This window comes from Vicia villosa, unplaced genomic scaffold (assembly GCF_029867415.1).
Source record: "Vicia villosa cultivar HV-30 ecotype Madison, WI unplaced genomic scaffold, Vvil1.0 ctg.000955F_1_1_1, whole genome shotgun sequence".
NCBI classification, from domain to species: Eukaryota; Viridiplantae; Streptophyta; class Magnoliopsida; order Fabales; family Fabaceae; genus Vicia; species Vicia villosa.
In genome coordinates this window covers 152,985-167,979 of record NW_026705427.1, presented here as the reverse complement: position 1 = coordinate 167,979, position 14,995 = coordinate 152,985, and the positions used below count along the sequence as shown (strand labels likewise).

General features: G+C 34.0%; 1 protein-coding gene and 1 long non-coding RNA gene across 3 annotated transcripts; one reads left to right on the top strand and one right to left on the bottom strand.

Moving 5' to 3' along the window:
* Positions 1–8,399: 8,399 nt before the first annotated feature.
* LOC131632523 (glycylpeptide N-tetradecanoyltransferase 1-like) lies at positions 8,400–10,236 on the bottom strand. 2 transcript variants are annotated; one of them, XM_058903269.1, is made up of 2 exons: positions 10,035–10,236; positions 8,400–9,944 (listed from the first exon to the last, which is right to left on the bottom strand). In XM_058903269.1, the coding sequence occupies exon 2, from the start codon at positions 9,914–9,916 to the stop codon at positions 8,612–8,614; it is 1,305 nt and encodes a 434-aa protein (XP_058759252.1). In that variant the 5' UTR covers positions 9,917–9,944; positions 10,035–10,236; the 3' UTR covers positions 8,400–8,611. The 2 variants fall into 2 exon arrangements, with proteins under 2 accessions (XP_058759252.1, XP_058759251.1); XM_058903268.1 differs by having other exon boundaries at positions 10,023–10,234.
* Positions 10,237–12,412: 2,176 nt separating this feature from the next.
* Positions 12,413–14,431, top strand: LOC131632521 (uncharacterized). Its single transcript, XR_009293035.1, has 2 exons — positions 12,413–12,783; positions 12,865–14,431. It is a non-coding gene; the product is annotated as an uncharacterized LOC131632521 (long non-coding RNA).
* Positions 14,432–14,995: the final 564 nt, after the last annotated feature.

Here is a 14,995-nt window from a genome sequence, read left to right as displayed (position 1 = left end):
TAACAATTGAGTGTTAATCTTCTTCGTTGAATCTTTATCTTGCGTGCTGTCATGGCTGAACCTTCTTAAGTTGAAACGATTGAAATCTCAACTCAGATCTCTCAAATGGTTACATCCAATGCATCTGATCTAACATCATCGCATCATTTTGGTCATAAACTTTTGATCAAACTACAAGACAATAATTATCTTATGTAGAATCAGAAGGTTGAAGGAGTCCTTCTCATTCAAAGAGCGCACAAAATAGTGGTGAATTCTCAAATTCCACATAAATTCAAGTCAGTAAAATACCGTATTTAAGGAAAAGTCTCTGAAGAATATGAATCTTGGATCATGCATGACCAAATTGTGTCCAACTGGCTTCTTTCGACCATATCAGAATCTGTGTTACATCGAGCGTTGTCGTGCAAGCATGCCTTTGAAGTATAGGACATGATTCACATATACTTTAATGTTTGTAAGAAGGTACGACTTAGACAACTTCGTGTAGAGTTAAAATCTATGAAAAAGGGTAATAGATCCATTACTGAATATGTGCTTCGAATTAAAGTCATTGTAAATTCTTTACTTGTTGTTGGAGATGTTGTCTCAGAGTAAGATCAGATTGATTCCACCCTTGATGGTTTACCATAAGAGTATAATATGATTTTCATGCAAATGTATGGCAATTGTGAATCCCTAACACTTTATGACGTCAAAGCTCTCCTCTATGTTCAGGAAGCTCAACTTGACAAGTTCGGGCGGGAGTTAGATATATCGAGTGTTACAACAAATGTGGCTCACACAAAGCAACAAATAGATGGTGTGCATGAGAATTTTGTAGGAAGTTGAGGTAGAGGACGCTTGACTCGTGATAGAGATTGTGTTAGAGGTCGCTCCTCATTTGGAAATTGACATAATTGTCAATTGTGTGGGAAATATGGCCATGATGTTGCTGAATGTTAGCATAGGTTTAATGAGACATTCACACCTACAAGACCTTAATCCAATTTGACAAAACTTCAAGTCACCTATACTAACAAACTTGAAGCCCCTAGGTATGACTTTTAATTCATAGTTATGATGGATATTACACATGAGTATTCTCTACCTAAGGAACTTGATAAACATGTATGGTTTGTTGATTCAGGTGCCTCCCATCATCTTACTCCTCATACTCATTTTTTGTACCCCAAGAAACCTTATGCCGGTAACAGTCGTGTTTGTGTAGCCAATGGTCAGTCCTTAGCCATTAACTATGTAGGGTCATCATTTGTGGGTTCCAAGTTCAACCCTACTACCTTTCTTGATCTTAATGGTATTCTTTATGTTTCTTGCTTAACAAGAAATTTGTTATTAGTCTCTAAATTCTCTAAAGATAATAAGATTATGTTTGAGGTTATTGCTGATAGGTGCTATGTTAAATCTTAGGTTTCTATGCTTATACTTCTTGAAGACTAGCTTGACTCAAGTGGCTTGTATTGTTTCCCACAATTTGTTAATGGAACCTTTAAGGAAATTCTCCCTGAGTCATAGTGGTTCATATCCTTTAAACACAACTTTCAATTCAATTTCTTGTTATGTTGTTTCTAATGTAAATAAACCTAGCACTAGCTCCTTATGAAACTATAGACTAGATGCTCATTTTCCTAATATTAAGCTTCCTTTAAAACATAGTAATATCAATGTCTCCAATAAAGGAAATATTGAGTTTTGTAAATATTACTGTTTAGGAAAATTTCATAGAATACACGCTCCTTTTTCATCCACTATATATAGTGCTCCCTTTGAGGTTGTTCACACTAATCTTTGGATTTTTATACCAAGTATATATGCCTTCAAACTTTTTATTAGCTTTGTCAAAACTTAGTTTAACACCACTATCAAGGCATTACAATCAAATAATATGGGAGAATTTAGACCATTCTCTAGGTACTTCTATGAGTTAGGTAGCTTACATAGACTAATTTCTCTCACACCTCTCGTCAAAATGATTTTGTTGAAGGGAAACATAGACATGTTATGAAAATGGGGCTAACATTTTTATCTCGCCCATACATTCCCCTAAAATTATGGGACCATATTTTTTCTACCTCTGTGCTCATAATCAATATGCTTCCAACAACTGGCTTAACCAATTTCCATTATCCTTATCATGCCTTGTATCAAAAGCTACCTAGCTATAAATCTATAAAGGTGTTTTGTTGTGCTTGCTTTATTTTTACTAGACCCTATAACAAGCATAAGCTAGAATTTAGGATTCAATAGTGTGTGTATCTAGGAGTTTCATCTTAATACAAAGGTTTCAAGTCTCTAAACAAATCTGGTAGAGTGTTCATCTCCAAAGATTTTGTGTTTCATGAGCACCACTTCGGCACTTCCCTTTTCCTAACATGTTTAAGTCTAATACTAACTTTTTATATCAACCCAATTGTCAGTGCAAATGCCTTAATTTTCCTCAGTTGTCTCCTCATCACACACCCATTACAATTGTCACAATTCCAATGAGCAGTGTCTCATTCCCCCAAATTATGCAGTATAGCTTGTCATTTGTTTGGTTTCCAATTGATAGGTCAAATCGTAGTACAAAACTTATACATGAGCATAACCTACCTCTGAGTACCTCTAGAAATCCTACTCAACTGTCTTAGTCTACCACTATGTTCACTCCTTCTTAGTCTACCACTATGTTCACTCCTGCATATCAATGACCACCATTCATTGACAAGAGCCAAAATTGGTCATTCTAAGCCAAAACCTTCCTAACACGTGTGGAACCCTCTAGTCTGTCAAGCAAGATCTTTCTCAACCTTAGTGGCACCGAGCTATGCAGTTAGAATATGATGTTCTATTAGCCAAGCAGACTTGGAATTTGACCACTCTCCCACCACATAGAAAACCAGTTGGGTGCAAATTGGTCTTCAAGGTAAAAGAGAACTCTGATGAGACTATCAATAAATACAAAGCCTTACTTGTAGCCATAGGCTATCATCAACAAATTGCCTTTGGTTTTAATGAAACCTTTTCTCCAATTGTGAAGCCTACCACAATCAAAGTTATTTTCACTCTTTCATTGACCAACAAGTGGGATTTTTAACAAATCGGAATCAATAGCTATTCTTAATGGCTCTTTCAAGAAGAGGTATATATGTCTCAATCAACTAGCTTTGAAAAGCAAGACTCCACCATGTTTACAAGTTAAATAAAGCATTATATGGTGTTAAGCAAGCCCCAACTGCATGATATGAAAAGTTAGCTTGAATATTAATTCAGCTTCGTAAGCTTTGATACTTCTTAGGCATTAAAGTCAAGCGTCCATCCACTGGTTGTGTACTCCTTACTCATACCAAATATATTCGAGACCTCCTTACTCGAGCCAAGATATACAATGCAAATGGTGTTTAGCAAGCATTGCTCTCCTCCACTCTTAGATCCTCATCAATATAGATCTATGGTCGCGACTATATAATAAGTGACTCTCACAAGACCTGGTTTTGCTTTTAGTATGGACAAAGCCTATGAATCATGGCCTACCCTTTAGAGTTTCACCGGTATGCTGTAAATAGGATTTTGTTTTATCTCAGTTGCACTATAACACATGGCTTACTCCTTTCTCTAGTTCCATTGTCACACAAGTTCTCTCTAAGGGCTTATAGTGATGCGGATTGGGAGAGTGATTTAGATGATCATCGGTCTACGTTTGGTTCCTGCATCTTCTTTGGACCCAACCTTGTGCCTTGGAGCTCCAAGAAGCAACCTCTTGTTACTCAATCAAGCACTGAGGTAGAATATCGTGCCTTGGTTCACACCACTTCAGAGTTACTCCGGTTGGAATATCTTCTCACTGAGCTTGACGTGTCTTTCTTTCCTTATGTTCTCCTTTGTGATAATCTTAGTGCAATACTCTTGTCACACAATTCAATCCTTCATGTCTGGATGAAACATATTGAGTTTATCATCCATTTTGTCATAGAAAGATAGATAAAGAAAATTCATAGCCTAGAAGATGAAGGTTCATCATGTTCCTAGCAGTGTGCAAGTTGCAGGCACTCTCGCTAAGTCTTTTTGCACGACCGCTTTCATTGACTTTCTCACTAAGCTCAAAGTCATGACCTACATCCCTCCTTCAGCTTGTTGGAGAGTATTAGAAGAGTAGCACAAAATAGGTCTCATTATGTTTAGGATGTATAGTGTTGCACCATATATATGTGTATATATTTGAACTGCTACGTACGTGCAGAACACCGTGCATATGTGTGTAGTAGAGATGCATGGCGGTATGAGAACTCCATGCATAAGTGTAGTATGCTAGCACTAGGGTTTATGTAAATGTGAGTTTCATGGCTTTTAAGAGATTAACTCATTAAACATAATGCAATGAAGTTCACAATTTTATCATGATGTGAAATATGTCTTTGCAAATTTGAGTTTATCAAACTCAAAGATCATGAGATCCTTAGATTTCTTTGACATGGAGAAAGTTACCAAATGTGACATTTCAGAATTGTCCCACATCATTAAAAAATAGAAAGAACAAGTAATACAAAATTGTAAAATAAAAAGAATAAAATTATATTTAAAAATAAATAAAAATAGGGTTAATACCTATTTTGCCCCCTGCCATATGGGGCGTAGTTGAAAAACCCCCCTGCCAAAAAAAAAGTTTCAAAACATGCCTCATAAAATTTCAAAAGTTTGCATTTGAACCTTTATCACGCCACCTCACTAAAAAGTCTGATGTGGCAATTTTTTTTTAATTCTTTTTATTATTTTTAATGACGTGGTTGGACTTATGTGGCATTTTTATTATTTTTTATTTATTTTAATTCCACGTGGCATTTTTATTATTATTTTATTGTTTGGTTTTAGGAATGTTTAATATGAATGCTCAAAAAATTGCTCCTAGTGGGTGTTGAACACAAGTCACAAAGCATACATGACCAACACCAATACCACCAGGCTGCACATTTTTGTTTGTCATATTGTTGCCTTAGCTTAATTATAATTGTTACTGCTATTGTTTATTGTTTATTAGCATTATTAGTTATTGTTTTCATAATTAATTAATATAAATATTATTAGTTAATAATTAAAGTATTATTTATTAGTTAATATTTTTAGTTAATGTTATTAATTAATATTATTTAAATTATAAAATAATAATTAATAGTTATTATAAACTATTAATTAAGAAATTCATTATAAAATAATAAAATGATATTTGTTTACTAATTAACGCTAATATTAATATATTTATATAAAATAAAATATATAAATATTAGTTAAATTAGTAAAATAATATTTGTTTAATAATTACGCTAATTCTTATGCCCACGTATTTTCTCTATTAATTAAACTATATTTTACAATTAGTTAAATTATAAAATAATATTTATATTTAATTTAAAATATAAGTAATATTAATTATTAATGCTTAACAATAACAATAACTAAAGAAATATTTAATTTACAATATTTATATTATTTAATTAATATTTGTTTAATTAATATTAAATTATAATTATTAATGCTAATATAAATATTAATACTAATAACGTAAATTATAATCTACAATGATATTAGTTGTTAATAGCTAAATTATGAAGACTTATTTTTACAATAACAATAACTATTTGTAAAACATTTTTATAATATTAACGTTAATTATTAATGCTAATTATTATGAAAACAATAACAATTAGTTAAATTATAAAATAATAATTAATATTTATATTAGTTTAGTTTAATTTAGTTTATATTTTATAATTTAATTAACATTAACAGTAAAATAAATATTAATTATTATTTTATAATTTAAGTAATATTAATTAATAACATTAACTAAAAATATTAACTAATAAATAATACTTTAATTATTAACTAATAATATTTATATTAATTAATTATGAAAACAATAACTATTAATGCTAATAAACAATAAACAATAGCAGTAACAATTATAAGTAATCTAAGGCAACTACATGACTAACAGAAATGTGTAGCTTGGTGGTAGTGGTGTTGGACTTGTATGCATTAAGTCCTGGGTTCAACACCCCTTAGGACAATTTTTGAAGCTTTCATATTTACTATTTCTAAAACCAAACAATAAAATAATAATAAAAATGTCACGTGTTATTAAAACAAATAAAAAATAATAAAAATGCCACCTAAGCCAACCACGTCATTAAAAAAAATTAAAAAAATTGCCACATCAGACTTTTTAATGAGGTGGCGTGAAAAGGGTTCAAAATCAAACTTTTGAAATTTTACGAGGCACTTCTTGAAACTTTTTTTTTGGCAGGGGGGTTTTTCAACTACGCCCCATATGTCAGGGGGCAAAATAGGTATTAACCCATAAAAATATTAAAAAAATTAATGTTAATAAAATAGAGGATCAACGATACATGTGAGCATAAGTTTTATAATAAGTTTTATAACCATTGAATTAAAAGCAATTTTGTTAAAAAGATGTTTGTTATATTAGCTGGTGAGTTTATTCTTTGTAGAAAGTTTTTGAAAGCTACTTCTCCCACTCCAAAAATTCTTAAGAGTCCCCAAAATAAATCCTTGAATTTTTTAAGGTCTGCTTATTTTAGTTTTTTTCTAAAAATATAATTTCTATAATATTACATATTGTTTTGTTAAAAAAATTATAAATAAATAAATTTAATGAAAAATTTGCTTAGTTATTTTTAAAATGTTATTTAGAACAAACATTTTACTATAATTAAAATTTTTTGAATATCAAAATTTCAAAAAATGACTTAAGCTATTTCAAATAATTTTTTATAAAAAAATTTTGAATTTTTTTTTTAATTGTGACTTTGATTATATTTTAATCTTTAACAAAATATACATTTATATTAATTGATATCAATATTAATCTTTTTATTTATAAAAAATAAGTTTAAAAAAATTAATATTTTAAAAAGTGTTTGGTTAAAAATACAAAAAAATAATTGAAGTTAAAATATTTTAATACGAATTATTTTTGAAAATACAAATAAAAAATTTATTTTTTTTAAAGTTAAAACAAATATGTCCTTATTCTCCTTTAAATCTTATAATTCCAATGAGATTTGTCTGCAAAGTTTGTTAGTCCAAAATATTCACTTCAAAATTTTAAAACCTTTTACATTTTTTATTTACTTACGAATCTGATGAATACAAATGTCAAGGATGCCTGTGGTCAGGTACATGAAATGAAGCCTTTTCACATTTAAATTTTTGGAAAGACCGTGGCCATCATCGTAGACTTGAAGTATATTTTGATGCAACTGGTTTCGAGTATAGATACACGATAATTCTCAGTAAAGCGTCAATTGTAAGAGCATATAATCTCATAAAGAGGGTGCAAACCACACTCGGATACTTTGAAAAATCCAGTAAGACTCGCTAGACTTTTAAAAACACTAGTCAAAATGCGTCTTTTTCCTTTGAATTGGTAAAAATCTATGGAATTTTTTTATAACTCGGAAATTTCGTGTTTTACTGATTTTCTGAAAATAAAAATTTGGCCAAATAATGAGGGTGTTTTTTTCCATTAACGACAGGTGAAGTCGAAGGGGGCCGGGTAGATTTCTCCCCGACTTAGGTCCAAATACCACTCAAAGATTCCATTAACCCAAAGATTCTTGAACCTACTTCAGAAACTCAATGTGTTCTGTTAATTCAAACAAAACAAATGAATGGTTTTTCCTTGGTTGATACAAGTTCTATTCAGCAACAACATGTACTTAAATAAAACAATGCATATAACTTGGAATTCATCACAGAACATAAAATATACTACAATGCTAAAGTTAACCAGAGAAGAACCAAACACTTAAATACTCCACCGAGCATCTCATACTACCTGATGTTGGAATTGACACCCCATAATACCCAAGTCTCTATCATATAACTACTAGATATTCAACAGTTCCACATCAAATTTTAGAAGGAGATCTTCCTTCACAAAGGAACAAACTCTACGCAGTTCCTTTTAACCAAACAGTTAGAGGGATGGTTTTTAGGGAGATTTTGTTTCTAACCTGCTAACTTATTCCTTTCCTAATAATGAAGTCTACTAACAATCAAAAGTAGATACTGATAAATCCAAAGCAATAAATCCCTTTCCTAATAATGAAGTCTACTAACAATCAAAAGTAGATACTGATAAATCCAAAGCAATAAAATTAAATTTAGATAGACACCAACATCTAATGAACCTCGATACGGATCAATTCAAACGTGATTAAATAAACAAACAGACAGCCACCAACATTCATGAGCATTGATTTAAACATATCCAGCTAAACAAAAAATTAACAAAACAATTTTGTAAGAATTGTAGGAATGTTTTTCCAACATATAAAAGCAATAATGCATAAAGAAATACGACATCAAAATCGAGCAAAAAGGAAACTGAGGCAGCAGACTATAGCAACTTCATAATTTTGCAATGTAAGCATATTACCAGAAGAAAGTCACCAAAAGATAAGCTTTTTCACATACTCTGCAAGAATATGTTAAATTGCCAATGTTTCAATGGAACAATAAATGGTGTTTAGTTGAAACAACAAGCTAATAAAACAGAACAAATTAATGGTTTATCCAAATGGCATAACAAAACTGAAAAAAACATATCTGGCTACAAGAGCACAAGCCCGAGTTCGGACGGTTTCATGGCATTACGAATCCTATAATTGTACAAGTAGTAGTGAAGCTGTCCATCTCCAGGTCCAAACTTGAGATCTTTAAGGAAACCTTCATTATGCATCACATCCAAGGCATTGAAAACATCGAAATCCTTCTGCTTTGCCACGATCATCGCATCGTTCATCAACTGAGGCAGTGGAGTTTTAGTAGCCACATTATAGTAAGAATAAGCAGCTTTCAAAATTGAGTAACTCTGATTTCCAAGGATGGAAGAAGGCAATGTGTAAAAGCTACAAAAATCAGTGATCTCGTGGTTCTCAGGACTCTCAACCAAGTAACTATCGACAACATCCTCATGCGGAAGAAGCCAATGCTCAACATCATTTTCATCGAAATCAGGCGCAACAACAAACTGCCCCAAGTAATTCCTAAGCAACCGCGTAACCGCAGGTACATCCCTCAGCTCCATTTTCCTAAACCCACTAGTAACCGTCGACTCAGGCAACTTATAAAGCTTAATAGTCCGACTCATCGTCATCCTAGCACCAAGCCTCGAAAACCCAACATCAATAAGCTTCTTCGGGTTCAACGACCTATGCCAATACTGACAAGTAGCAACCGGGGTCGGAAGAACAACCCCAGCCGTATAAGCCGCTTGCCAAATATTCTCCAAATGAACCCTCCTAGTAACCTCCTTAATCATAACCGGCGCAAGCCTCTTCGACCTAAGTTTCTTATGAACACACAAAAAGTTAATCTCAGCCATTTTCACCACATTATCATTAACCCTAATCCTAGCAGGAATACCAGTTATAAAAGCAACCAATTTCTTCGACCCTTTCGCGCGAACCCCGATATGCCAACTCTTAAAATACCCAGGAACACACAAAGCCCATGTAAGAAACTCCTTAGAATAGTTAAACCTAAACATGTTCTCATCATCCTCAACATAGTTATTCTTCAAAAGAAGATAAACCTCGTCACATGTTTCTTCAGAATCCATGTCGCAGGTTGTCCATTCATAAGCAGCTGGAAGATTGTAAGGCTCTTGTTTGACTTCTGATAAAGGCGTTGGTGGCTCAATCGGTCCTTCAGGTAAGGTTGAGTCTCCAAGATCTTTGTATTGACCAACCGGTTGAGTTTCCCAGAATTTGTGCTGTTTGGTTACAGACATTGAATCTTGGAAACTCCGAACGATTGTTTCCAACGAGGTATCGTTGTTGTTGGTGTTGGAATTGGGAATTTCGGAGTCTACATCGGTTAGATCTGGTTTTGATTGGGAATCGGTGTCTTCCATTGTCGATTAGATTACGAAAATTGCAATGCTGGTGAAAAATCAAAAATAATAAATAAATAAAAATTGAAATTGAAAGAGAGGAGAGAGAAGAGAGAAGAGGAAGAACCTTGATACTAACGATGAAAGAGTGATTGGTGCAGCAAGGAAGAAGATGAATATTGAGAAGTAGAATTTAGGATGAAGTGATTCAGTGATGAAGGATAAAGAATGAATGGATTTATGAGGGATTTGAGTTAGTTTTGAGAATGGCGTGAGGCGTGAGGCGTGAGTATATGGGGTTTGTGGAAAAAGGTCTTCTCGCCAAGGAAAGGGTGGGTGGCGTACAAGAATGGTTTCTACTATCTACCCATTACTAAACAATTGACCATACTACCAATTGTGCCCTTACCTCAAAAAAAAATTACACTACAACTTACACATTTTAGTAATCTACCCATTACTAATTGACCCTACTACCAATTGTGCCCTTACCTCAAAAAAAAAATTACACTACAACTTACACATTTTAGTAACTAGCAAAATAAGTATTCACTCTATCATCTTTTCTTACTAGATGCCCCAAATGTTCAATTTTTATTGGTCGAATTTAAATTATATTTTCCCTCCAACAAACCTTACACTCAAATAACTTTTCTCTCTCTTCTCTCTCTGCTCCCTGTCGCACGCTCGCGAAAATGAACAGAGTCGCCACCAATATATTTATCCCAAAGAGGGAAAGGAATATCAGAAAACCTGGAGTAAAGAAAGGATAAGAAAAGGTCTTTCGACCAGAGATAGGGTACGGGAGTCGGTTACGCAAGGGGAAGGTGCTAGCACCCCTCACGCCCATCGTACTCGATGGTATCCACCTATGTTTGTTCTATTCTAAGGGTGTATAAATCTAAAGCTTAATTACTAAGGGAATGCATGCAAATGAAAGAAAAAGAAACACGGGGAAAATAAGGTTTATAAATAGTTGTGCTCGTTCAAGCCCCGCGACTTGATGCCTACGTATCCTTTTCAGGAATCAGAGCGCCGTAGTTCGGCTCTTTAGTTTTTGTTTGTTTTTTGTGTTTTTTAGTTGAACAGTTACATTCGCACTCCGCTGCTCGACCTCTGGAGTCTTAAGCTGGGAATGGAGCGGAAGTAACGTGTCCGATTAAGGGAAAGAATGCCCTGAAGGCAAGAGAAAGAATGCCTCGGGGGCAAGAGAAAGAAGAGAGAAGATTGGTTTGTGTCTTTTATATGTGATTCCATGATGGACGAAAACCTACTACAAGGCATCGCATCACTTCCTCACTTTGATTAGCTCTGAGCCTTTATTAGATATTTTGAAGTGTTTTTGGTTAGGTGTCTTTTAAGGGAAATTAATTTGTGACTTAGATCATACCAAAAAGAGTTTTGTTTTGCATATTTAGAGAAAGCACATCGAGGCCTACGCCACGATCGTTTCTCTAAATAACGGTTAAGAAATACATCGAGGTTTCACACCTCAATCATTTCTTCTCCGCTAAGTAAAGGAGATACAAAAAAGAGTTCTTTTGTGAATGTTTAGAGAATGCACATCGGGGCCTACACCACGATCGTTTCTCTAAACAACGGTTAAGAGATACATCGAGGCTTCACACCTCAATCATTTCTTCTCCGCTAAGTAGGAAAGAACATACATCAAGGCCTACGCCTCAATCATTTCTTTCTTACTATGAAATATAGTAACGGCATGATCTTCATCGATATTTATTAAGTATTTTAAAAGTTGAAAAGAAAAGAAGGAAGACTAGCCTAAAATGAATAAATAGCCTAATGTCATGATTATACCTAATTGTTAGGATTTTAAGGGAAAAGACTAACCTAAAGGTTATGGAGATTATAGGTCCTAAATCTAAAGGAACAAACAAGTAAAATTACAAGCAAAAATTACAAGCAAACAATGATACAAAATTAGTGCAAAAATGACTAAAAGAAAGACTTGAAATATGGTACAAAACATAGAAGCAAATGATGCAAAATATAGTACCAAAAGTGAATTAGAGGACTATTATTTTTATATGACAAAGAACAAGAATTCTAATCAAGCAAAAGAATTAAAATACAAGCCTAAACTAATATTTTTTAGTGATTATTTTCTATGTCAAAAATGTGTATTAAAGGTCTAAAATGATGGTAGAAAATTAGTATCTTATCACCTAAAAGAAATGGGTAAAAAAGACTAAGTAAACCTAAAATTTTAGCAATTTTAAATAGAGTTTGGGGGGTGCAAATTGAATCTATGGTGTGAATAGAAACAGGGGCGCAGGTCTGGCCCAAAAGACTTTTTTGTTGCAGATTCTCATGTATCCAAAAAGTGACAATGGGCCACCGGGGTGCATAACATAAATCAGGCCCACGGAACTAATCTTTAATTCAACTACTTTGACTAATTCTGATCTTATTCCACTAATGCCAATTAATTCCGTTAATGGGAAATTAAACCATAGGTTATTCCAATTAAATGAATCAATTAATCAGATTAATATTACTAATAAAAATAAAGATGAAAAGGAATTAGGGTAATTTGAAATGACGAATCAACTTCTCATTCTCGGACCTCCTTCCTCTCTCAACGCGTGCGAGCGGCGCCGGAGAAGCCTTCTTCTCCGAGCGGCCATCAACGACTCTCTTTCGTCGCACCCTCTTAATTTCTCCGTCTCTCAAATTCATATTCGCACACAAGAACTCAGCAATGAATCGTAAATCAAAAGGGGTTTTTGAAACCCTAGATCCAACCAAAAGTGAAGTTACATACAAACAATCGCGAATCACAAAGAGATACACCAACAGCAAGAAAACGCGAAGAAGATTGAAGGATTTGGGATGCTTACCTGGAGTGGAGACGCGCGATTGAAGATGTCGGTGATGAGAAATCCAAGTAAGTATTAATCGTTGACCGTTTACTTCCCCTTCCTGATTCTTCTCTTTCTTCTCTGTAGATTCTTGAAGGATGAAGATATCAGATGCGAGAAACGAAGGAATTTTTTGCAGAGTTGATGACTCGATTTCTGTTGTTGTTGCGAGACTGAACGCGATGATGAAGGTGATGTGCGTCGAAGGTGATATCGATGCTGAGTTGAATTAGTGACTGTGCGCTGAAGAAGGAGTTATGGCGATGATGAAGATGTTGCGGAGAGAGTGTGAAGGCTCAGAGTGGGAGAAGATGACAGGGGTGAATCATGGTGGCAATGGTGGTTGAATTGAGTGTGCAGAAGCGATGAAGATGATGAATTTGGAGAGAAGTAAAGGTTGAGTTGGTGATTGAAAATGGTGGATATGATGAAGGATGAGTGAAAGAAGATGAAGATGGAGAAGGAGTCGAGAGGTGGAGATGAATGAATGTTCTGAGATGAAGTGTGAAAAAAATGGTGAAGAAATTGTGGGAACCGACTTCTGAAGAAGGAGTTCTAGTTATATAGGTGAGTTTCTCTAATTTCTCTATTAGGGTTTAGTTGGTAATTCTGGTAGTTATGAAACTGATTTTCTGTTGAGAGTTAGTTAGTGATCCGTAACTGTTTCTGTTATGTGTTTAGTTATAGGAAAAACTGAGGTTAGTTAAAGGTTAGAATTCTGTTAGAGAGTGGTTAGGTTGTTAGGAATTGAGACAAGTTAGTTTGTAATCGATTAAAAGGCTTGAAAGTTTGTTAGTGGCTGCTGGTTTGGTTATTGAGTTAAAAAAAAACAGTTAGTTTAGTTACAACACAGTTAAGCTGAAACTAAATTTAAAACAGGGGATTGATTGATAGGAGAATGGGTTAGTTAGCTGCTATTTGAAAATTCTGTTGGGGACTAGATTGTTCATTGAACTTGTGAAGTTATGCATTGACTTGGCTGTTGAATTTTGGCTTCTCTGTGTGCAGGGTATGATTTTTGGGTCTGAACTGGGGCTTTGCATTTGACTAAACTCTCCTTCTGTAATTCTGTTAGAGCCTATTATTTAGCTTCCCCTCTCTTTGAATGTTGATGGTTGGACTGATCTTGATGCGTTTCCTCTTGTACTCTCTGCAGGATTCAAATATATTCGCGTCATGGATACGAAGTCACTCGGTTGAATCACCCACAAGGCATGTGATCTAAACATGGATGAATAGAATAATGCAGATGAGGAATGCTGAGATCTGAGGAGGGAATGGCTTAGTCCTCTCTTACTCCCAGCAAAGGAACTTCAAGCTTTGAACAGGAAGGTGTAGCAACTGTTTGGCCATATGCAAGTGCCCAGCATTGTTTTTTCTGTCATTTAGGAACCAGTCCCTTAGTAAAATTTCCCGGCTTAAGATTCGAGCACCATCCTAAGACTTTTGTATAATATGTTAGAAAGCTGTGATGTATCAAGTCTTTATACAATGTCCCTAACTACTTATCTCTCTGTTTTTTTTTGTGATGTTGAATGAGTTTGACGTTATGTAAAGGTGTTTGAAATAAATTGTATGGAATATTTGTAACGAACTTGGATTCTTGACCATGTAATAGTGAATGGAGCTTGAATGTAATTTTCTTTTCTCGAAATGACTTTGATGGGTTTTGAATTGTATTTTGATGGAACTTCGAATAAGTGTATAATTAGGCATTTGAGAATGGGCACTTGATCTTTGGTCATGTATGGTCTTGAATGATATTGGAATGAAGTAGAAGCAGTGATGGGTCTAGATGAACTTTTTAGACCAAATTAGTCTTTCTTCCAAAATAGATTTGAATTTTACTTTTCCCTCCAATATTTTTCATTTGAAAGATCTAATCTTTTGCTATTACTTTACTTGCCATCTTTGCAACCAACATCCAATAAGAATTCGAGAGGACTCCATATAAATTCCAATCATTGTATACAAAGCCAGTAAATGAATTGTATCCCAAGTAAATGAGATAAATGACTCTTTGAATGATGACGGGGAACCAAAATCCACTATCTTATTATGTATTCAATAACTTGTAATCCAAGCAATGCACCAGATGATTGTGTTCACCTTCCATAAAAAAGGATCTCCTTGATTAATAAATGAATAATGAAGTAAGCCTAATCCAGTTGATCTGAGTAAAGCCTTGATGAATGCAATCATAAGGAAATAAACCCTG